This window comes from Leucopleurus acutus, assembly GCF_964270905.1.
Source record: "Leucopleurus acutus genome assembly, chromosome: 10".
Taxonomy (NCBI): domain Eukaryota; kingdom Metazoa; phylum Chordata; class Mammalia; order Artiodactyla; family Delphinidae; genus Leucopleurus; species Leucopleurus acutus.
In genome coordinates, this window is record NC_139153.1 from 32216535 (window position 1) to 32241544 (window position 25010).

At 39.2% G+C, this 25010-nt stretch overlaps 2 protein-coding genes across 2 annotated transcripts in view; both read left to right on the forward strand.

Annotated features, from left to right (window-relative positions):
- The window catches only part of ARF4 (ARF GTPase 4), a 1077785-nt gene that overhangs the window by 31179 nt on the left and 1021596 nt on the right, over nucleotides 1–25010 (forward strand). The gene's annotated exons all lie outside the window — the stretch shown is intronic.
- DNAH12 (dynein axonemal heavy chain 12) overlaps nucleotides 15075–25010 on the forward strand; it is a gene marked incomplete at both ends in the record, with an annotated part of 211972 nt that continues 202036 nt past the window's right edge. Inside the window, one exon of the mRNA XM_082848988.1 lies at nucleotides 15075–15244. Within this exon, the coding sequence (XP_082705114.1) occupies nucleotides 15075–15244 (170 nt within the window). The remainder of the gene's footprint in view (nucleotides 15245–25010) is intronic.

Here is a 25010-nt window from a genome sequence, read left to right on the forward strand (position 1 = left end):
AGTTGTGGCACACAGGCTTAGTTGCTCCAAAGCATGTGGGATCTTCCCAGACCAGGGATTGAACCCATGTCCCCTGCATTAGCAGGCGGATTCTTAACCACTGCACCACCAGGAAAGTCCCCAAAATTTAATAATTTCTATTTGCTTTCTGCTTAAGGGAATCAATCTCTTCTATTTATTTGTTTCTTTTTAAATTATTTTTTCCAGTTTCACTGAGATATAATTGATATATAACATTGTATTAGTCCAAGGTGTACAGCATAATGATTTGATATAGGTATATATTGCCAAATGATTACCACAATAAGTTTAATTAACATCCATTATATCAATAGTTACAATTCTTTTTCTTGTGATGAGAACTTCTAAGATCTATTGTTTGCAACTTTCACATATACTGTAGTCACCATGTTGTACATTATATACCCAGAACTTGTTTATCTTATAACTGGAAGTTTTTACCTTTTTGATCACCTTCATCCACTTCCTCCATCCATCCCTCCCCCCACACCAATCTGTTCTCCGTATCTATGAATTAATTTTTTTTTGATTCCACATATAATCGAAATCATACAGTATTTGTCTTTGTCTGACTTATTTCACTTAGCATAATGCCCTTGAGGTCCATCCATGTTGTCACAATGGCAGGATCTCCTTTTTTATTGTTGAATAATATTCCATTATATATCTGTATCTATATATCTATATCATTTCTATGTCTATATATCTTACATTTGCTTTACCCATTTATCCATCTGTGGACACTTAACATTTAGGTTGTTTCCATGTCTTGCTATTGTAAATAATGCTGCACAGAACATGGGGGTGCAGAGGCGTTTTTGGGATATTGATTTCGTTTCCTTTGTGTGTATATATAACCAGAAATGGGATGCTGAATCATACGGTAGTTCTACTTCTAATTTTTTGAGGAACTTCTGTTTTTATACTGTTTTCCATAGTGACTACATCAATTTACAGTCCCACCAACAGTGCTATTTGTTTCTTATATTTTAAAATATTTATCATAATTTATGATTACATTATATATTAATATACTATATAGCATAGTATGTATATGATACAGCTATATCATTTTTTTCATTTTTAAAATTGAGATACAACTATATCACTTAATATAAGTATAATTAATGTTACTATAACAGCAATCATAAACTTAGTTCGAAGAAAAGAAATTCAGTCAAAGAACTTATGTAAAACAACACAGTTTAGCTCCATAAAGAACTCTTAAGCATATGGACTCATTTCTTTTTCCTGCACTCCCATTCTTAATTTTGAAATAACAATACATAGTTTAAAGCATAGTAAGTTTGTTTCATAAGTTCTCTTAGCATCTTCATCATTTCTATTAAGAAATAGAAAAATCTTTTTGTATAGTATTGGAGAATCATTTTGGTGTCGTTATCCATAAGTGCTTTTATATAATCAAGCCTGGGCTTCCCTGGTGGTGCAGTGGTTAAGAATCCGCCTGCCAATGCAAGGGACATGGGTTTGAGCCCTGGTGCAGGAAGATCCCACAGGCTGCGGAGCAACTAAGCCCATGAACCACAACTACCTGTGTTCTAGACCCTGCGAGCCACAACCACTGAAACCCGTGCGCCTAGAGCCTGCGCTCTGAAATAAAGAGAAGCCACCGCAGTGAAAAGCCCACACACTGCAAAAAAGAGTAGCCCACACACACTGCAACTACAGAAAGCCTGCATGCAGCAACGAAGACTCAACATAGCCAAAAATAAAATAAATAAATTTATATTAAAAAAAACCCTTACCATTGAGGACGATGTTGGCTGTGGGTTTGTCATATATGGCCTTTATTATGTTGAGGAAAGTTCCCTCTATGCCTACTTTCTGCAGGGTGTTTATCATAAATGGGTGTTGAATTTTGTGGAAAGCTTTCTCTGCATCTATTGAGATGATCATATGGTTTTTCTCCTTCAGTTTGTTAATATGGTTTATCACATTGATTGATTTGCGTATATTGAAGAATCCTTGCATTCCTGGGATAAACCCCACTTGATCATGGTGTATGATCCTTTTAATGTGCTGTTGGATTCTGTTTGCTAGTATTTTGTTGAGGATATTTGCATCTACGTTCATCAGTGATATTGGCCAGTAGTTTTCTTTCTTTGTGACATCCTTCTCTGGTTTTGGTATCAAGGTTATGGTGGCCTCGTAGAATGAGTTTGGGAGTGTTCCTCCCTCTGCTATATTTTGGAAGAGTTTGAGAAGGATAGGTGTTAGCTCTTCTCTAAATGTTTGATAGAATTCGCCTGTGAAGCCATCTGGTCCTGGGGTTTTGTTTGTTGGAAGATTTTTAATCACAGTTTCAATTTCAGGGCTTGTGATTGGTCTGTTTATATTTTCTATTTCTTCCTGATTCAGTCTTGGCACATTGTGCATTTCTAAGAATTTGTCCATTTCTTCCAGTTTGTCCATTTTATTGGCATAGAGCTGCTTGTAGTAATCTCTCATGATCTTTTGTATTTCTGCAGTGTCAGTTGTTACTTCTCCTTTTTCATTTCTAATTCTATTGAGTCTTCTCCCTTTTTTTCTTGATGAGTCTGGCTAATGGTTTATCAATTTTGTTTATCTTCTCAAAGAAACAGCTTTTAGTTTTATTGATCTTTGCTATCGTTTCCTTCATTTCTTTTTCATTTATTTCTGATCTGATTTTTATGATTTCTTTCCTTCTGCTAACTTTGGGTTTTCTTTGTTCTTCTTTCTCTAATTGCTTTAGGTGCAAGTTTAGGTTGTTTATTCGAGATGTTTCCTATTTCTTAAGGTAGGATTGTATTGCTATAAACTTCCCTCTTAGAACTGCTTTTGCTGCATCCCATAGGTTTTGGGTCGTCATGTCTCCATTATCATTTGTTTCTAAGTATTTTTTTATTTCCTCTTTGATTTCTTCACTGATCACTTCATTATTAAGTAGTGTATTGCTTACCTCCATGTGCTTGTATTTTTTACAGATCTTTTCCTGTAATCGATATCTAGTCTCATAGCATTGTGGTCAGAAAAGATACTTGATACAATTTCAATTTTCTTAAATTTACCAAGGCTTGATTTGTGACCCAAGATATGATCTATCCTGGAGAATGTTCCATGAGCACTTGAGAAGAATGTGTATTCTGTTGTTTTTGTATGGAATGTCCTATAAATATCAATTAAGTCCATCTTGTTTAATGTTTCATTTAAAGCTTGTGTTTCCTTATTTATTTTCATTTTGGATGATCTGTCCATTGGTGAAAGTGGAGTGTTAAAGTCCCCTACTATGAATGTGCTACTTCCGATTTCCCCTTTCATGGCTGTTAGTATTTGCCTTATGTATTGAGGTGGTTCTATGTTGGGTGCATAAATATTTACAATTGTTATATCTTTCTCTTGGATCAATCCCTTGATCATTATGTAGTGTCCTTCTTTGTCTCTTCTAATAGTCTTTATTTTAAAGTCTATTTTGTCTGATATGAGAATTGCTACTCCAGCTTTCTTTTGGTTTCCATTTGCATGGAATATCTTTTTCCATCCCCTTACTTTCAGTCTGTATGTGTCTCTAGGTCTGAAGTGGGTCACTTGTAGACAGCATATATATGGGTCTTGTTTTTGTATCCATTCAGCCAATCTGTGTCTTTTGGTGGGAGCATTTAGTCCATTTACATTTAAGGTAATTATCGATATGTATGTTCCTAATCCCATTTTCTTAATGTTTTGGGTTCATTATTGTAGATCTTTTCCTTCACTTGTGTTTTGCCTAGAGAAGTTCCTTTAGCATTTGTTGTAAAGCTGGTTTGGTGGTGCTGAACTCTCAGCTTTTGCTTGTCTGCAAAGGTTTTAATTTCTCCATCAAATCTGAAAGAGATCCTTGCTGGGTAGAGTAATCTTGGTTGCAGGTTTTTCTCCTTCATCACTTTAAATATGTCCTGCCAGTCCCTTCTGGCTTGCAGAGTTTCTGCTGAAAGATCAGCTGTTAACCTTATGGGGATTCCGTTGTGTGTTATTTGTTGTTTTTCCCTTGCTGCTTTTAATATGTTTTCTTTGTATTTAATTTTTAACAGTTTGATTAATATGTGTCTTGGCGTATTTCTCCTTGGATTTATCCTGTATGGGACTCTCTGTGCTTCCTGGACTTGATGAACTATTTCCTTTTCCATATCAGGGAAGTTTTCAACTATAATCTCTTCAAATATTTTCTCAGTCCCTTTCTTTTTCTCTTCTTCTTCTGGAACCCCTATAATTCGAATGTTGGTGCGTTTATTGTTGTCCCAGAAGTCTCTGAGACTGTCCTCAGTTCTTTTCATTCTTTTTTCTTTATTCTGCTCTGCAGTAGTTATTTCCACTATTTTATCTTCCAGGTCACTTATCCGTTCTTCTGCCTCAGTTATTCTGCTATTGATCCCATCTAGAGTATTTTAAATTTCAGATTGTGTTGTTCATCGTTGTTTGTTTCATCTTTAGTTCTTCTAGGTCCTTGTTAAATGTTTCTTGCATTTTGTCTATTCTATTTCCAAGATTTTGGATCATCTTTACTATCATTATTCTGAATTCTTTTTCAGATAGACTGCCTTTTTCCTCCTCATTTGTTAGGTCTGGTGGGTTTTTACCTTGCTCCTTCATCTGCTGTGTGTTTTTCTGTCTTCTCATTTTGCTTATCTTACTGTGTTTGGGGTCTGCTTTTTGCAGGCTGCAGGTACGTAGTTCCTGTTGTTTTTTGTGTCTGTCCCCAGTGCCTAAGGTTGGTTCAGTGGGTTGTGTAGGCTTCCTGGTGGAGGGGACTAGTGCCTGTGTTCTGGTGGATGAGGCTGGATCTTGTCTTTCTGTTGGGCAGGTTCACGTCTGGTGGTGTGTTTTTGGGTGTCTGTGGACTTATTAAGATTTTAGGCAGCCTCTCTGTTAATGGTTGGGGTTGTGTTCATGTTGTGCTAGTTGTTTGGCATAGGGTGTCCAGCACTGTAGCTTGCTGGTCGTTGAGTGAAGCTGGGTGCTGGTGTTGAGATGGAGATCTATGGGAGATTTTCACCGTTTGATATTATGTGGAGCTGGGAGGTCTCTTGTAGACCAGTGTCCTGAAGTTGGCTCTCCCACCTCAGGGGCACAGCACTGATTCCTGGCTGCAGCACCAAGAGCCTTTCATCCACACGGCTCAGAATAAAAGGGAGAAAAAGTAGAAAGAAAGAAAGAAGGAAGGAAAGAAAGAAAGGAGGGAGGGAGAGCAGGAGGAAGGAAGGACAGGAAGGAAGATAAAGTAAAATAAAATAAAGTAAGATAAAATATAATAAAATAAAGTAAGATAAAATATAATAAAGTTATTAAAATAGAAAATTATTAAGAAAAAAATTTTAAAAAACCCAACCACAACAACAAAAAAATGGACAGATAGAACCCTAGGACAAATGGTGGAAGCAAAGGTATACAGACAAAATCTCACACAGAAGCATACACATACTCACAAAAAGAGGAAAAGTGGAAAAAATCATAAATCTTGCTCTCGAAGTCCACCTCCTCATTTTGGGATGATTTGTTGTCTAAAGGAGGGAAGGAAGGAAAGAAAGAAGATAAAATAAAATAAAGTTATGAAAATAAAAAATAATTATTAAGAAAAAAAATAAAACAACACAATACGGACGGATAGAACCCTAGGACAAATGGTCAGAGCAAAGCTATACAAACAAAATCTCACAAAGAAGCATACACATACACACTCACAGAAAGAGGAAAAGGGGAAAAAATCATAAACCTTGCTCTCAAAGTCCACCTCCTCAATTTGGGATGATTCGTTGTCTATTCATGTATTCCACAGATGCAGGGTACATCAAGTTGATTGTGGAGATTTAATCCACTGCTTCTTAGGCTGCTGGGAGAGATTTCCCTTTCTCTTCTTTGTTCACACAGCTCCTGGGGTTCAGCTTTGGATTTGGCCCCGCCTCTGCGTGTAGGTCGCCTGAAAGCGTCTGTTTTTCTCTCAGACAGGACGGGGTTAAAGGAGCAGCTGATACGGGAACTCTGGCTCACTCAGGCCGGGGGGGAGGGAGGGGTACGGACTGTGGGGCGGGCCTGCGGCGGCAGAGGCCAGCGTGACGTTCCACCAGCCTGAGGTGCGCCGTGTGTTCCCTCGGGGAAGTAGTCCCTGGATTCCGGGATCCTGGCAGTGGCGGGCTGCACGGGCTCCCTGGAAGGGGGGTGTGGATAGTGACCTGTGCTCACACACAGGCTTCTTGGTGGCGGCAGCAGCAAACTTAGCGTCTCATGCACGTCCTTGGGGTACGCGCTTTTAGCCGCGGCTCGCACCTGTCTCTGGAGCTCCTTTAAGCAGTGCTCTTACTCCCCTCTCCTCACGCACCAGGAAACAAAGAGGCAAGAAAAGTCTCTTGCCTCTTTGGCAGGTCCAGACTTTTCCCCCGACTCCCTCCCGGCTAGCCGTGGTGCACTAACCCCCTGCAGGCTGTGTTCACACCACCAACCCCAGTCCTCTCCCTGCGCTCTGACCAAAGCCTGAGCCTCAGCTCCCAGCCCCGCCCGCCCCGGTGGGTGAGCAGACAAGGCTCTCGGGCTGGTGAGTGCTGGTTGGCACCGATCCTCTGTGCGGGAATCTCTCTGCTTTGCCCTCCGCTCTCCTGTTGCTGTGCTCTCCTCCGCGGCTCCGAAGCCTCCCCCCTCTGCCACCCACAGTCTCCCCCCGCGAAGGAGCTTCCTAGTGTGTGGAAACCTTTCCTCCTTCACGGCTCCCTCCCACTGGTACACATCCCGTCCGTATCCTTTTGTCTCTGCTTATTCCTTTTTCTTTTGCACTACCCAGGTACGTGGGGAGTTTCTTGCCTTTTGGGAGATCTGAGGTCTTCTGCCAGTGTTCAGTAGGTGTGCTGTAGGGGTTGTTCAATGTGTAGTTGTATTTCTGGTGTATCTGCGGGGAGGAAGGTGATCTCCGCATCTTACTATTTCGCCATCTTCCCCTCGTCCCCCGGAACATACATTTTGATAATTACCTTAAATGTAAATGGATTAAATTCTCCAACCAAAAGATATAGACTGGCTGAATGGATACCCCAAAAAAAGACCTGTATATATGCTGTCTACAAGAGATCCACTTCAGATCTAGGGACACATACAGACTGAAAGTGAGGGGTTGGAAAAAGATATTCTATGGAAATGGAAATTAAAAGAAAGCTGGAGGGTTTCCCTGGTGGTGCAGTGGTTGAGAGTCTGCCTGCCGATGCAGGGAACACGGGTTCATGCCCCAGTTCAGGAAGATCCCACATGCCGCGGAGCGGCTAGGCCCTTGAGCCATGGCTGCTGAGCCTGCACGTCCGGAGCCTGTGCTCCGCAGCGGGAGAGGCCACAACAGTGAGAGGTCTGCGTACCGGGAAAAAAAAAAATGCTGGAGTAGCAATACTCATATCAGACAAAATAGACTTTAAAATAAAGACTGTTACACGAGACAAAGAAGGTCACTATATAATGATCAACGGATCAATCCAAGAAGAAGATACAACAATTGTAAATATTTATGCACCCAGCCTAGGAGCACTTCAGTACATAAGGCAAATGCTAACAGCCATAAAAGGGGAAGTTGACAGTAACACAATCATAGTAGGGGACTTTAACACCCCACTTTCACCAATGGACAGATCAACCAAAATGAAAATAAATAAGGAAACACAAGCTTTAAATGATACATTCAACAGGATGGACTTAATTCATATTTATAGGACATTACATCCAAAAACAACAGAATACACTTTTTTCTCAAGTGCTCATGGAACATTCTCCAGGATAGATCATATCTTGGGTCACAAATCAAGCCTTGGTAACCTTAACAAAATTGAAATTGTATCAGTTATCTTTTCCGAGCACAACTCTAATGAGAAAGATAGCAATTACAGGAAAAAGACTGTAAAAAAATACAAACACATGGAGGCTAAACAATACACTACTAAACAAGAGATGACTGAAGAAATCAAAGAGGAAATCAAAAAATACCTAGGAACAAATGACATTGAAAACACGACGACCCAAAAACTATGGGCTGCAGCAAAAGCAGTTCCAAGAGGGAAGTTTATAGCAATACAATCCTACCTCAAGAAACAAAAATCTCAAATAAACAACCTAACCTTACACCTAAAGCAATTAGAGAAAGAAGAACAAAAATAACCCAAAGTTAGCAGAAGGAAAGAAATCATAAAGATCAAATCAGAAATAAATGAAAAAGAAATGAAGGAAACAATAGCAAAGATCAGTACAACTAAAAGTTGGTTCTTTGAGAAGATAAAATTGAAAAACCATTAGCCAGAGTCATCAAGAAAAACAGGGAGAAGACTCAAATCAATAGAATTAGAAATGAAAAAGGAGAAGTAACAACTGACACTGCAGAAATACAAAGGATCATGAGAGATTATTACAAGCAATTATATGCCAATAAAATGGACAACCTGGAAGAAATGGACAAATTCTTAGAAATGCACAACCTTCTGAGACTGAACCAGGAAGAAATAGAAAATATAAACTGACCAATCAGAAGCACTGAAATTGAAACTGTGATAAAAAAATCTTCCAACAAACAAAAGCCCAGGACCAGATGGCTTCACAGGTGAATTTTATCAATCATTTAGAGAAGAGCTAAGACCTATCCTCAAACTCTTCCAAAATATAGCAGAGGGAGGAACACTCTCAATCTCATTCTACGAAACGACCCTGTTAGCAAAACCAGACAAAGATGTCACAAGAAAAGAAAACTACAGGCCTATATCACTGATGAACATCGATGCAAAAATCTCAACAGAGTACTAGCAAACAATCCAGCAGCACATTAAAAGGACCATACACCATGATAAAGTGGAGTTTATCCCAGGAATGCAAGGATTCTTCAATATACACAAATCAATCAATGTGATACACCATATTAATACACTGAAGGATAAAAACCATATGATAATCTCAACAGATGCAGAGAAAGCTTTCAACAAAATTCAACAAACACCCATTTATTATAAAAACTCTCCAGAAAGTAGGCATAGAGAGAACTTACCTCAACATAATAAAGGCCATATATGACAAACCCACAGCAAACATCATTCTCAATGGTGAAAAATTGAAACCATTTCCTCTGAGATCAGGAACAATACAAGGTTGCCCACTCTCACCATTATTATAAAACATAGTTTTGGAAGTTTTAGCCACAGCAGTCAGAGACGAAAAAGAAATAAAAGGAATACAAGGCTTCCCTGGTGGCGCAGTGGTTGAGAGTCTGCCGGCCGATGCAGGGGATGCGGGTTAGTGCCCCGGTCCAGGAGGATCCCACGTGCCACGGAGCAGCTGGGCCTGTGAGCTGTGACCGCTGAGCCTGCGTGTCCGGAGCCTGTGCTCCGCAATGGGAGAGCCCACAACAGTGAGAGGTCCGCATACCGCAAAAAAAAAAAAGGAATCCAAGTTGGAAAAGAAGAGTTAAAACTGTCACTGTTTGCAGATGACACGATACTATACATACAGAATCCTAAAGATGCTACCAGAAAACTACGAGAGCTAATCAATGAATTTGCTAAAGTAGCAGGATACAAAATTAATGAACAGAAATCTCTTGCATTCCTATACACTAATGATGAACAATCTGAAAGAGAAATTAAGGAAACACTCCCATTTACCACTGCAGCAAAAAGAATAAAATACCTAGGAATAAACCTACCTAAGGAGACAAAAGACCTGTATGCAGAAAACTATAAGACACTGATGAAAGAAATTAAAGATAATACCAACTGATGGAGAGATATACTATGTTCTTGGTTTGGAAGAATCAACATTGTGAAAATGACCCTACTACCCAAAGCAATCTGCAGATTCAATGCAATCCCTATCAAACTACCACTGGCATTTTGCAAAGAACTAGAACCAAAAATTTCACAATATGTATGGTAACACAAAAGACCCTGAATAACCAAAGCAATCTTGAGAAAGAAAAAGGGAGCTGGAGGAATCAGGCTCCCTGACTTCAGACTATACTACAAAGCTACAGTAATCAAGATAGTATGGAAGTGGCACAAAAACAGAAATATAGATCAGTGGAAAGGATGGAAAGCCCAGAGATAAACCCACACACATATGGTCACCTTATATTTGATAAGGGAGGCAAGAATATACAGTGGAGAAAAGACAGCCTCTTCAATAAGTGGTGCTGGAAAGCCTGGACAGCTACATGTAAAAGAATAAAATTAGAACACTCCCTAACACCATACACAAAAATAAACTCCAGATGGATTAAAGACTTAAATGTAAGACCAAACACTATAAACCTCTTCAAGGAAAACATAGGCAGAACACTCTATGATGTAAATCACAGAAAAGTCCTTTTTGACCCACCTCCAGAGAAATGGAAATAAAAACAAAAATAAACAAATGGGACCTAATGAAACTTAAAAGTTTTTGCACAGCAAAGGAAACCATGAAGAAGACGAAAAGACAACCATCAGAATGGGAGAAAATATTTGGAAATGAAGCAACTGACAAAGGATTAATCTCCAGAATATACAAGCAGCTCATGCAGCTCAATATCAAAGAAACAATCCAATCCAAAAATGGGCAGAAGACCTAAATAGACATTTCTTCAAAGAAGATATACAGATTGCCAACAAACACATGAAAGGATGCTCAACATCACTAATGATTAGAGAAATTCAAATCAAAACTACAATGAGGTATCACCTCACTTCGGTCAGAATGGTCATCATCAAAAAATCTACAAACAATAAATGCTGGAGAGGGTGTTGAGAAAAGGGAACCCTCTTGCACTGTTGGCGGCAATGTAAATTGATACAGCCACTATGGAGAACAGTACGGAGGTTCCTTAAAAAACTAAAAATAGATCCACCATGTGACTCAGCAATCCCACTACTGGGCATATACCCTGAGAAAACCATAATTCAAAGAGTCATGTACCATAATGTTCATTGCAGCTCTATTTACAATAGCCAGGACATGGAAGCAACCTATGTGTCCATCGACAGATGAATGGATAAAGAAGATGTGGCATATACATACAATGAAATATTACTCAACCATAAAAAGAAATGAAATTGAGTTGTTTGTAGTGAGGTAGATGGACCTAGAGTCTGTCATACAGAGTGAAGTAAGTCAGAAAGAGAAAAACAAATACCATATGCTAACACATATATATGGAATCTAAAAAATAAAATTAAATTGTTCTGAAGATCCTAGGGGCAGGACAGGAATAATGATGCACATGTAGAGAATGGGCTTGAGGACACAGGGAGAGGGAAGGATAAGCTGGAACGAAGTGAGAGAGTGGCATGGACATGTATACTCTACCAAATATAAAGTATATAGCTAGTGGGAAGCAGCTGCATAGCACAGGGAGATCAGCTCAGTGCTTTGTGACCACCAGAGGGGTGGGATAGGGAGGGTGGGATGGAGACTTAAGAGGAAGGGGATATGGGGATATATATATACATATAGCTGATTCACTTTGTTATAAAGCGGAAATGAACACAACAATGTAAAGCAATTATACTCCAATAAAGATGTTAAAAAAAAGAGATACCATTAAGAAAATGAAAAGGCAAGGTACAGGCCAAGAGAATATATTTGCAAATTATCTGATAAACGATTTGTATCCAGAATGTAAAGAACTCTTACCCCTTAATGATAAAAATGGAAATATTCCAATTTAAAAATGGATAAAAGATCTAAATAAACATTTCATCAAAAAAGAAGATATGTTAATGGATAATAAGCACATGAAAAGATATTTAACATATTTGCATTTAGGGAAATGCAAATTAAAACCACAATGAGATACCACTGTATGCCCATTCAAATACCTCGAATAAAAAAGATAGACAATACCAAGTGTTGGCAAGGATGTGGAGAAATTGGAATGCTTATATTTTTCTGGTAGAAATGTATAATCTTTCAGCCACTTTGGAAAACAGTTTGACAGTTTCTTAAAAGGTCAAACATACACTTATCATTTATCCCAGCAATTCCTACCAATGAGAAATGAAAATGTATGTTCATCCAAAGATTTGCACACAAATGTTCATGGAAGGATTATTCACAATAGCCCCGAACTGAAAGCAATCCAAATGTCCATCAACTTGTGAATGAATAAACCAAATATGATATATCCATATAATGGAAGACTATCCATCAGTAAAAAGGAATGAACTTCTCTCACATACTACATATAGATGAACCTCAAACACATTATTAAGTGAAAGAAGCCAGACACAAAAGACCACATAATACATGATTCCATGTACATGACATTTTCAGAAGTTGTAAACCTATAGAGACCAAAAGTAAATCAGTGGTTGCCTAGGACTGGAGGTGGGAGTGAGGATTGACTGTTTATGACATCAAGGGAACTTCTTGCAGTGATGGAAATTTTTTAGAACTGGATCTTGGTAGTGGTTGCACAACTGTATAAATTTACTGAAAAACCCATTGAATTGTATACTTTAAAATGGTGAATTCTATAGTATGTAAATTATACCTATTAAAACCTGTTTGACAAAAGGTGTACATTGTATTAGTTAGGATCTAATGAGGGAAGCAGAAGATTAAGATTATAACCAGTAGATTATATATATACCCTATATGTATCCATTGTATGTTTATATATAGGGTTTCTTACAGGGAACTGGCTTATGTAACTGTAGGGGATCATGAAGCAAGTCCACAATCTGTAGGGGCAGGCTGTCAGGAAGGAAAGAGCCAGAAAGGGGAGAGCACCTGTACACCTAGCTGCTGTTTGGAGTCTAACTCAGGACATGTCTAAAACTTTTTAAAAGGACTTCCACTGACTGAGTGAGACCCACACAGATAATCTCCCTAGATTAACATCAATTTACAGGGGACTTGAATTACATCTGCAAAATCTCTTCACAGCAGCCCTAGATTAGTATTTGATTGAGTAACTGGGAGAAGGTGAGTGCATGATATAATACTGTCCTCCGTTCAGTTCTGTAGTTTAGCCTAACCAAATTGACATGTCAAAAAACCATCACAGAAAGACAAATATCATATGATATTGCTTATATGTGGAATCTGAAAAAATGATACAAATGAATTTATTAACAAAACAGAAATTGACTCACAGACATAGAAAATAAACTTACGGTTACCAAAGGGGAAAGGTGGGGGAGGGATAAATTAGGAGTTTTTGATTAAAATATACACACTACTATATATAAAATAGATAACAAATAAGGAGCTACTGTATAGCATAGGAAACTATACTCAATATCTTGTAATAACCCATAATGGAAAAGTATCTTAAAAAAGAATATATATATATATATCTCACTTTGCTGTACACCTGAAACTAACACAACATTGTAAATCAACTATATTTCAATAAAATTTTTTAAAAAGACACTGTGACAAAAAAATCACAAGTGTTTTGTTTTCCACAGAAAATAGTTTGTTTTTACAAGCTGGGAGGAATTTCAATTTGTTCATTCACTGACTCAAATGAAATTTCTAGAGGAACAACTGTTTGCTAGACACAATAGTGTAGGCTGTACTCTCATTAAAAAAAAATTCTTTACATGCCGACTGGCACATAGAAGATGCTCAAATATTTGTTGAATGAATATGCCATTAATACACCACCAGGATTTATTTATCTACCAATTTTATTTATGCACATGGTATTTGTGTAGGCTATTATCATTTAGATGGAGTATCCATTGTGCAGCCTCAAATAGCAAAGTTTCACATTTCTCTCTTCATGCATACTCAAAAAATTTACACAGCTTAATCTTCTCTGCCAAAAATTTTCTGAAAGAAGTGCTGTCTAAACAAATACTGGATAGAGAAAAAAGATAAATTAAAATCTTGATTAGTTATAATATTTACAGGGAAGTCGCTATGGGGACACTTGAAGACTTGATCCTCCTTGAGAGTGTTTATATAAATCTATTTTCCAACGGATCCGAATTTCCAGTCTTGCAGTTTTCCACAATTTGAAGATCCTGATTCTGTGCCCTTTCTAAGGGAAGAGAGTTAGGTAAAAAAGTCTCATTCACTGACCCTCCATTTACTCGAGTAATGAATTATTGTTGTGACAGGTAATCCTAATCTGTGGCACTCAGCAACCGCCTCTCCAGGCAACATTTGCCCAGTCTCTCTAGTTGCGACGGCGACAGTTTCTATGGCGACAACTTTGTTTCTACCCGGCAGGCGACTGCCCAGCTCGGCAGGGCGTTCCGGAGGATTCAACCCTGTTTTCTCTCTTCCTTTCACCAGCTCGGCAGGACCCCGTAGGGCGTTCTGGAGGATTCAACCCTGTTTTCTCTCCCTTTCACCATTAGAGAAGTTCATTGAACGTACCCCTCTTATCTGAGCAGCCGGGAAGTAGTGAAAACAATCAGAGAGGTACTTTCTTGTCCTCAGCTTTTCTCTTCACCCCTCTCCCAGGGGAGGAGATTTTGAACTGGGCGCCAGCGGAAACTGTCTTTTTCAAGGCAGGAATCTCCAAATTGTGTGGGCATCTGCAGCAAATGCAGTTGATATCACAGTTAATTATTCAGCATTTATATGACATTTTAGATTTCTTATGCACTTAGCATGCCTATTTTTGTTTGGTCATAGTATGGCTTTCTAGGAAGGTAGCAAAACTAAGATACAATAGTGATGTTTAAAAATATTAATGATGTTAAAGTAGCAGCTTTTTGGGGAGAGAAATTATACCTCAACAACTGGATTTTGTTGTTGTTGTGATTTGCTTCTTAGGGAAAATTTGAACTCAAAATTTTAGAACTGTACAGGTATTTAGAGAGCATCTAATCCAGTTCCTTAATTTCAGCCATGAGGAAACTGAAGCCCTCACTCACCGGGAAGTGACTGGCTTCATTTGTTCATAGCAATGAATGGTAGAGCTGTAACAGGAATCCCTGCCCATTTATCTCAACTGCCATCCTTGGGAAAAAGGTATAAAGAGGCCTAGAATTTTTGGTATTGATATGTAATGAATATATCGAGGCTAACTTTTACAATAATGGCTTTACGGACTTTTTCTCCTCAGAGTATATTTTAATCTTTAGGGGACCAAGATGTCAGATACAAACAAAACTGCCATTGCAGCAGAAAAAGAGGCTCTGAACTTGAAGTTACCTCCCATTGTTCGTCCCCTGGAAGACATAGGTGTTGACACACCAGCACAAAGTAAGCTGCTGAGTTACAGAAGATCCAAGGAGCAGCAGAAGACAATTAATCAGTTAGTGTAAGTAGCATATTAGTAAATAATCCTTGTTTGGAATTTGAGTGAAATAATTAGTGTTTGTATTCTCATAAAAAGTTTAACTATTTAGGTGGTTCATGGTCAAAATATCATCTTCAAATTCAAGTAGGAAAACAATTGAAAAAGTAATTGTAATGATAGTAAATGTTATATAGTGCTTATAGTGTTTATTCTAAGTATTGTTTTTATTGTTTTACCTATACTTCTCACAACAACCCTATACGATGGGTACTATTGTTATTTCTATATATAGATGAGTAAACTGAGGTGCAGAGAAGTTAAGTAACTTGCCGAAGGTCTCACAGCTTGAGTTTAGGCCCTGACAGTCTGGTCCTAGAGTTCACATACTTTGAACACCACGCTATTCCTCCTTGTGATATATTATAACCATACTGGTCCCTGAAAGTAAGACCAAGTAACTGGGCCTCTACAAATAGCATTACACTGGAGCAAATACTTAATAAAATACCTTGAAACTACTTGTACTTAAAATTTTTTTCTATACAAAAGAAAATATAGTCTAACATCCTACCCTTTCCGCTCCAATTTAGTGGAAATTAAAACTAATTTAGGTACCAGCTACCAAAGGCACTGATAAGGATGGTTCAGTCAATTCAGCAGTTACTGAGAATTTCCTAGGTACCTGATTCTGCTGGGCTCTAGGGATAAATAAGAAGAAAAAGATATTGAGCTCTGTACGCTTTGAACCTAACACTGAACTATAAAACAGGGAATTTCTCTCTGGTGGATTTCTGCTTCTCTTTCTGCATTTTCTTTCCCTCTTTGGTCTGCCTCCTTTATACCTATTTTTGCAACTGACTAAGTTTTATTCTCTGTTACATTGTTGATGATCATATTGTTGCTAGTAAAAATAATTTAAGTTTTTGCTGATTTTACTTTCCTTAAAATTAAACAGGTCTGTTAATCATATAACTTCTTTAAATTTACATTACTATTAGTCTGTCAATCTTCTAATCATATTTAAATCCAAACTTATAAGGTATATTAACTAACGGCAGTATATGTATTGTCAGATACCCTTTACCCCTTTAATTTCTAAGACTAACCAATGTTTCAGTAGACTTAGAGAATAGAAAAAGGGGTTCCTTAGGAGTTACATATTGTTCTTGCTCCAAAACCTTTTATAATCTCAGAATGTTGAACTACTTGCAGTTCCATATTTTTACATTTAGTGAAAAATAAATTTCACAATTGCTCCCTGCAGTTTCCTTCACTGAAAAGTCTATCTGAATACTTATACAGTTTATTCAAGGCTTAGTTTATGAATCACCTCCTCTGGAAAGCTTTCTCCTAATCCCCTTTGTGCAGCTTTAACCCTGTCTACATATTCTCTTACAATTATTTAACGGATATTAAATATCTACTGTTATCCAAACACTGTGCTTGTTACTAGAAAGACTACAGAGAACACAACAGAAAGGACTTTAGTCTTTCAGAAGCTTATATTCTGGTGGGAGGAGGCAGATAGTAAACACATTTAAAAAAATTATGTTAACCCTTTAGATGGTGATAAATACTATGAAGAAATAAAATAGTGGGATAGAGAGTGACAGGGAAGATGTTTCTAGGAACATTGCAGGAAAGTCCCGTGGAGGTGATATATAGAGATCTAAAGAATAAGAAGTTTGTCATTTAAATAAACATGAGAACACCACTGTAGCAAAGGGGATAGCAAGCATGAAAGCCCTGCAATGTGAATGCTTTCAGTGTGTTCTAGGAATTGACAAAGGTCTATGTCACTAGAGTATCAGGGACCTGGGGAAGAGTATTATCAGGTGAGGTCTGTGGATAGAGAGTTCCAGGAGTAAGGTGGGATGTAAGGAGTCCTGGGCAGAACAGAGCCCTCTGCTGGGACCAGTTCCTCGGAACACTTGGCTGAGCAAAGATCGAAAATTGTTTTGTAGCTTTCCAGATTCCCATGAATGAGCCACTTCTTCCTTGGCCACTAGGAATCCCTCTTGATTCAGACCAGCCTTTCTCTCCTTCACCATATGTAGTCTCTTACACAGTCCTTTGAAATTATCCAATTTTGTTTATTTATCTGTTTTTTGATTGTTAACACAGAAAGCAAAAATAGGGAGTGAAAAGACTAGCTCTTACATTCTTCTCAGCTCTTTTTATTTATATCAGTAGAGAAAACACACTCCAGGAAATTATTGCTATATTAAAGGGTGACATTTATATATAAAGAGCTCAAGGTAGTTACACATATTTATGTTGGGATCATTGCAGTGCAAGGTAGCTAGTGCCAACTAGCATACCAAAGTATAATCCTTGAAAGTATTGATCACTGAGAGCTAGGCTGCTCACAGAGAAAATGATGGATGAAGGGGAGTCTGGCCTGGGCCTTGACAATTAACAAAGAAAAGAGGAAGGAGGATATTCCAGGCACATTTTCTACTCCATGTGAGAAAGCCTTAGGAATTTATTTTTAATAGATCTTTATTGGAGTATAATTGCTTCACAATACTGTGTTAGTTTCTGTTGCACAACAAAGCAATTCAACCATATGCATAGATATGTCCCCATATCCCCTCCCTCTTGAGCCTCCCTCCCATGCTCCCTATCGCACCCCTCTAGGTCATCGCAAAGCACCGAGCCGATCTCCCTGTGCTATTTTCCACCAGCCAACTATTTTACATTCGGTAGTATATGTATGTCGATGCTACCCTCACTTAGCCCCAGCTTCGCCCTCCCACCCCAGGTCCTCAAGTCCATTTTCTATATCTATCTCTTTATTCCTGCCCTGCAACTAGGTTCATCAATACCTTTTATTTTTTTAGATTCCATATATATGTGTTAGCATATGGTATTTGTTTTTCTCTTTCTGACTTACTTCACTTTGTATGACAGACTCTAGGTCCATCCACCCCCCTACAAATAACTCAATTTCGTTTCTTTTTATGGCCAAGTAATATTCCATTGTATATATATGCCACATCTTCTTTATCCATTCATCTGTCGATGGACACTTAGGTTGGTTCCGTGTCCTGGCTATTGCAAATAGTGCTGCACTGAACATTGTGGTACATGTCTCTTTGAATTGTGATTTTCTCAGGGTATATGCCCAGTAGTGGGATTGGTGTGTCATATGGTAGTTCTATTTTTAGTTTTTTAAAGAACCTCCATACTGTTTTCCATAGTGGTTGTATCAATTTACATTCCCACCAACAGTGCAAGAGGGTTCCCTTTTCACCACACATTTTTCCAGCATTTATTTTTTCTAGATTTTTTGATAATTGCCATTCTGACCGACGTGAGTTAATACCTCATTGTAAGGAGCTTCAAGGTGGTGGAAGAGTAAGACACAGAGTTCACCTTCCTCCCCACAAATACATCAGAAATGCATCTACATGTGGAATAACTCCTACAGAACACCTACTGAACGCTGACAGAAGACCTTAGACCTCCCAAAAGGCAAGAAACTCCCCACGTACCTGGGTAGGGCAAAAGAAGAAAGAAAAAACAGAGACGAAAGAATAGGGACGGGAACTGCACCAGTGGGAGGGAGCTGTGAGGGAGGAAAGGTTTCCACAAGCTAGGAAGACCCTTCATGGGTGGAGACTGCGGGTGGCAGAGGGGGGAAGCTTCGGAGCCACGGAGGAGAGCGCAGCAACAGGGGTCCGGAGGGCAAAGAGATTCCCGCACAGAGGATCGGTGCCGACCACCACTCACCAGCCCGAGAGGCTTGTCTGCTCACCTGCCGGGGTGAGCGTGGGCTGGGAGCTGAGGCTTGGGCTTCGGTCGGATCCCAGGGAGAGGACTGGGGTTGGCTGCGTGAACACAGCCTGAAGGGGGCTAGTGCACCACAGGTAGCTGGGAGGGAGTCTGGGAAAAAGTCTGGAGCTGCCGAAGAGGTAAGAGACTTTTCTTGCCTCTTTGTTTCCTGTTGCGCAAGGAGAGGGGATTAAGAGCACAGCTTAAAGGAGCTCCAGAGACGGGCATGAGCCGCGGCTATCAGCGCGGACCCCAGAGATGGGCATGAGACACTAAGGCTCCTGCTGCAGCCACCAAGAAGCCTGTGTGCGAGCACAGGTCACTATCCACACCTCCCCTCCTGGGAGCCTGTGCAGCCCGCCACTGCCAGGGTCCCGAGATCCAGGGACAACTTCCCCGGGAGAATGCACGGCGCGCCTCAGGCTGGGGGAACGTCACTCTGGCCTCTGCCACTGCAGGCTTGCCCCGCATCCGTACTCATCCCTCCCCCCAGCCTGTGTGAGCCAGAGTCCCTGAATCAGCTGCTCCTTTGACCCCGTCCTGTCTGAGTGAAGAACAATGCTGTCTGGTGACCTACATGCAGAGGCGGGGCCAAATCCAAAGCTGAACCCCGGGAGCTGTGTGGACAAAGAAGAAAAAGGGAAATCTCTCCCAGCAGCCTCAGGAGCAGCAGATTAAATATCCACAATCAACTTGATGTACCTTGCATCTGTGGAATACCTGAATAGAACACGAATCATCCCAAGTTGAGGAGGTGGACTTTGGGAGCAACGATATGTATATATTTATCCCTTTTTCTCTTTTTGTGACTGTGTATGTGTATGCTTCTGCGTGTGATTTTGTCTGTATAGCTTTGCTTTCACCATTTGTCCTAGGGTTCTGTCTGTCCGTTTTTTTTACTTAAAAATTTTTTTTCTTAATTATTTTTTATTTTAATAACTATATTTTATTTTATTTTACATTATTTTATTTTGTCTTCTTTCCTTCCTTCCTTCCTTCCTTCCTTTCTTTCTTTCTTTCTTTCTTTCTTCTTTCTTTCTTTCTTTTCTCCCTTTTATTAGGAGCCATGTGGATGCCAGGCTCTTGCTACTCCAGCCAGGCATCAGGGCTGCGCCTCTGGGGTGGGACAGTGAAGTTCAGGACACTGGTCCACAAGGGACCTCCCAGCTCCACGTAATATCAAATGGCGAAAAGCTCCCAGAGATTTCCATCTCAACGCCAAGACCCAGCTCCACTGAATGACCAGCAAGCTACAGTGCTGGACACCCTATGCCAAAAAACTAGCACAACATGAACACAACCCCATCCATAAGCAGAGAGGCTGCCTAAAATCATAATAACGCCACAGACACCCCAAAACACACCACCAGACGTGGACCTGCCCACCAGAAAGGCAAGATCCACCTTCATCCACCAGAACACAGGCAGTAGTTCCCTCCACCAGGAAGCCTACACAACTCACTGAACCAACCTTAGCCACTGGGGACAGACAACAAAAGCAATGGGAACTACGAACCTGCAGCCTGCAAAAAGGAGACCCCAAACATAGTAAGTTAAGCAAAATGAGAAGAGAGAGAAACACACAGCAGATGAAGGAGCAAGATAAAAACCCACCAGATCTAACAAATGAAGAGGAAATAGGCAGTCTACCTGAAAAAGAATTCAGAATAATGATAGTAAAGATGATCCAAAATCTTGGAAATAGAATGGAGAAAATACAACAAACATTTAACAAGGACCTAAAAGAACTAAAGAGCAAACAAACAGTGATGAACAACACAATATGTGAAATTAAAGATTCTCTAGAAGGGATCAATAGCAGAATAACTGAGGCAGAAGAACGGATAAGTGACCTGGAAGGTAAAATAGTGGAAATAACTAGTGCAGAGCAGAATAAACAAAAAAGAATGGAAAGAATTGAGGAGAGTCTCAGACCCTCTGCGACAACAAGAAATGTACCAACATTCGAATTATAGGGGTCCCAGAAGAAGAAGAGAAAAACAAAGGGATTGAGAAAATGTCTGAAGAGATTATAGTTGAAAACTTCCCTGATATGGGAAAAGAAATAGTTAATCAAGTCCAGGAAGCACAGAGAGTCCTATACAGGATAAATCCAAGGAGAAACATGCCAAGACACATATTATTCAAACTATCAAAAATTAAATACAAAGAAAAAATATTAAAAGCAGCAAGGGAAAAACAACAAGTAACACACAGGGGAATACCCATAAGGTTAACAGCTGATCTTTCAGCAGAAACTTTGCAAGCCAGAAGAGAATGGCAGGACATATTTAAAGTGATGAAGGAGAAAAACCTACAACCAAGATTACTCTACCCTGCAAGAATCTCATTCAGATTTGACAGAGAAATTAAAAGCTTTAGAGACAAGCAAATTCTAAGAGAATCCAGCACCACCAAACCAGCTTTACAACAAATACTAAAGGAAATTCTCTAGGCAGGAAACACAAGAGAAGGAAAAGAGCTACAATAACAAACCCAAAACAATCAAGGAAATGGTAATAGGAACATACATATAGATAAGTACCTTAAACGTAAATGGATTAAATGTTCCAACCAAAAGACATAGACTGGCTGAATGGATACAAAGACAAGACCCATATATATGCTGTCTACAAGTGACCCACTTCAGACCTAGGGACACATACAGACTGAAAGTGAGGGGATGGAAAAAGGTATTCCAATCAAATGGAAATTAAAAGAAAGCTAGAGGGCCTTCTCTGGTGGCGCAGTGGTTGAGAGTCCGCCTGCCGATGCAGGGGACATGGGTTTGTGCCCCAGTCCGGGAAGATCCCGCATGCTGCAGAGCGGCTGGGCCCGTGAGCCATGGCCACTGATCCTGCATGTCCGGAGCCTGTGCTCCCCAAGGGGAGAGGCCACAACAGTGAGAGGCCCGCGTACCGCAAAAAAAAAAAAAAAGAAAGCTGGAGTAGCAATTCTCATATCAGACAAAACAGACTTTAAACAAAGACTATTACAAGAAACAAAGAAGGATACTACATAATGATCAAGGGATCAATCCATGAAGAAGATATAAACATTGTAAATATTTATGCACCCAACATAGGAGCATCTCAATACATAAGGCAAATACTAACAGCCATGAAAGGGGAAATCGGAAGTAGCACATTCATAGTAGGGGACTTTAACACTCCACTTTCACCAATGGACAGATCATCCAAAATGAAAATAAATAAGGAAACACAAGCTTTAAATGATACATTAAACAAGATGGAATTAACTGGTATATATAGGACGTTCCATCCAAAAACAACAGAATACACATTCTTCTCAAGTGCTCATGGAACATTCTCCAGGATAGATCATATCTTGGGTCACAAATCAAGCCTTGGTAAATTTAAGAAAATTGAAATTGTATCAAGTATCTTTTCTGACCACAATGCTATGAGACTAGATATCAATTACAGGAAAAAATCTGTAAAAAATACAAACACATGGAGGCTAAACAATACACTACTTAATAACCAAGAGATCAGTGGAGAAATCAAAGAGGAAATGAAAAAAAATACCTAGAAACAAATGACAAGGAAAACACGACGATCCAAAAACTATGGGATGCAGCAAAAGCAGTTCTAAGAGGGAAGTTTATAGCAATACAGCCCTACCTTAAGAAACAAGAAACATCTCAAATAAACAACCTAACTTTACACCTAAAGCAATTTGAGAAAGAAGAACAAAAATAACCCCAAAGTTAGCAGAAGGAAAGAAATCATAAAGATCAGATCAGAAGTAAATGAAAAACAAATGAAGGAAATGATAGCAAAGATCAATAAAACTAAAGGCTGGTTCTTTGAGAAGATAAACGAAATTGATAAACCATTAGGCTCAATCAAAAAAAAAGGGAGAAGACTCAAATCAATAGAATAGAATTAGAAATGAAAAAGGAGAAGTAACAACTGACACTGCAGAAATACAAAGGATCATGAGAGATTACTACAAGCAACTATATGCCAATAAAATGGACAACCTGGAAGAAATGGACAAATTCTTAGAAATTCACAACCTTCCATGACTGAAACAGGAAGAAACAGAAAATATGAACAGACCAATCACAAGCCCTGAAATTGAAACTGTGATTAAAAATCTTCCAACAGGGCTTCACTGGTGGCGCAGTGGTTGAGAGTCCACCTGCCTATGCAGGGGACACGGGTTTGTGCCCCGGTCCATAAGATCCTGCATGCCGTGGAGCGGCTGGGCCCGTGAGCCATGGCCGCTAAGCCTGCATGTCTGGAGCCTGTGCTCTGCAAAGGGAGAGGCCACAACAGTGAGAGGCCCACGTACCGCAAAGAAATAAAAAGAAATCTTCCAACAAACAAAAGCCCAGGACCAGATGGCTTCACAGGCAAATTCTGTCATACATTTAGAGAAGAGCTAACACATATCCTTCTCAAACTCTTCCAAAATATAGCAGAGGTAGGAACACTCCCAAACTCATTCTGCGAGGCCACCATCACCCTGATACCAAAAGCAGACAAAGATGTCACAAGGAAAGAAAACTACAGGCCAATATCACTGATCAACATAGATACAAAAATCCTGAACAAAATACAGCAAACAGAATCCAACAGCGCATTAAAAGGATCATACACCACGATAAACTGGGGTTTATCCCAAGAATGCAAAGATTTTTCAGTATACACAAATCAATCAATGTAATACACCATATTAACAAATTGAAGGAGAAAAACCATATGATCATCTCAATATATGCAGAGAAAGCTTTTGACAAAATTCAACACCGATTTATGAAAAAAAACCTCCAAAAAGTAGGCATAGAGGGAACTTTCCTCAACATAATAAAGGCCATATATGACAAACCCACAGCCAACATCATCCTCAATGGTGAAAAACTGAAAGCATTTCCTCTAAGATCAGGAACAAGACAGGGATGTCCACTCTCACTGCTGTTATTCAACATAGCTTTGGAAGTCCTAGCCATGGCAATCAGAGAAGAAAAAAATAAAAGGAATACAAATTGAATAAAAAGAAGTAAAACTGTCACTGTTCGCAGATGACATGATGCTATACATAGAGAATCCTAAAGATACCACCAGAAAACTACTAGAGCTAATCAATGAATTTGGTAAAGTTGCAGGATACAAAATTAATGCACAGAAATCTCTTGCATTCCTATACACTAATGATGAAAAACCTGAAAGTGAAATTAAGAAAACACTCCCATTTACCATTGCAACAAAAAGAATAAAATATCTAGGAATAAACCTACCTAAGGAGACAAATGACCTGTGTGAAGAAAACTATAAGACACTGATGAAAGAAATTAAAAATGATACAAATAGATGGAGAGATATACCATGTTCTTAGATTGGAAGAATCAACATTGTGAAAATGACCCTACTACCCAAAGCAATCTGCAGATTCAATACAATCCCTATCAAACTACCACTGGCATTTTTCACAGAACTAGAACAAAAAAATTCACAATTTGTATGGAAACACAAAAGACCCTGAATAGCCAAAGCAATCTTGAGACAGAAAAATGGAGCTAGAGGAATCAGGCTCCCTGACTTCAGACTATATACTACAAAGCTACAGTAATCAAGACAGTATGGTACTGGCACAAAAACAGAAATATAGATCAATGGAACAGGATAGAAAGCCCAGAGATAAACCCACGCACATATGGTCACCTTATATTTGATAAAGGAGGCAAGAATATACAGGGGATAAAAGACAGCCTCTTCAATAAGTGGTGCTGGGAAAACTGGACAGCTACATACAAAAGAATGAAATTAGAACACTCCATAACACCATACACAGAAATAAACTCCAAATGGATTAAAGATCTAAATGTAAGGCCAGAAACTATCAAACTCTTAGAGGAAAACATAGGCAGAACACTCTATGACATAAATCACAGCAAGATCCTTTTTGACCCACCTCCTAGAGAAATGGAAATAAAAACAAAAATAAACAAATGGGACCTAATGAAACTTCAAAGCTTTTTCAC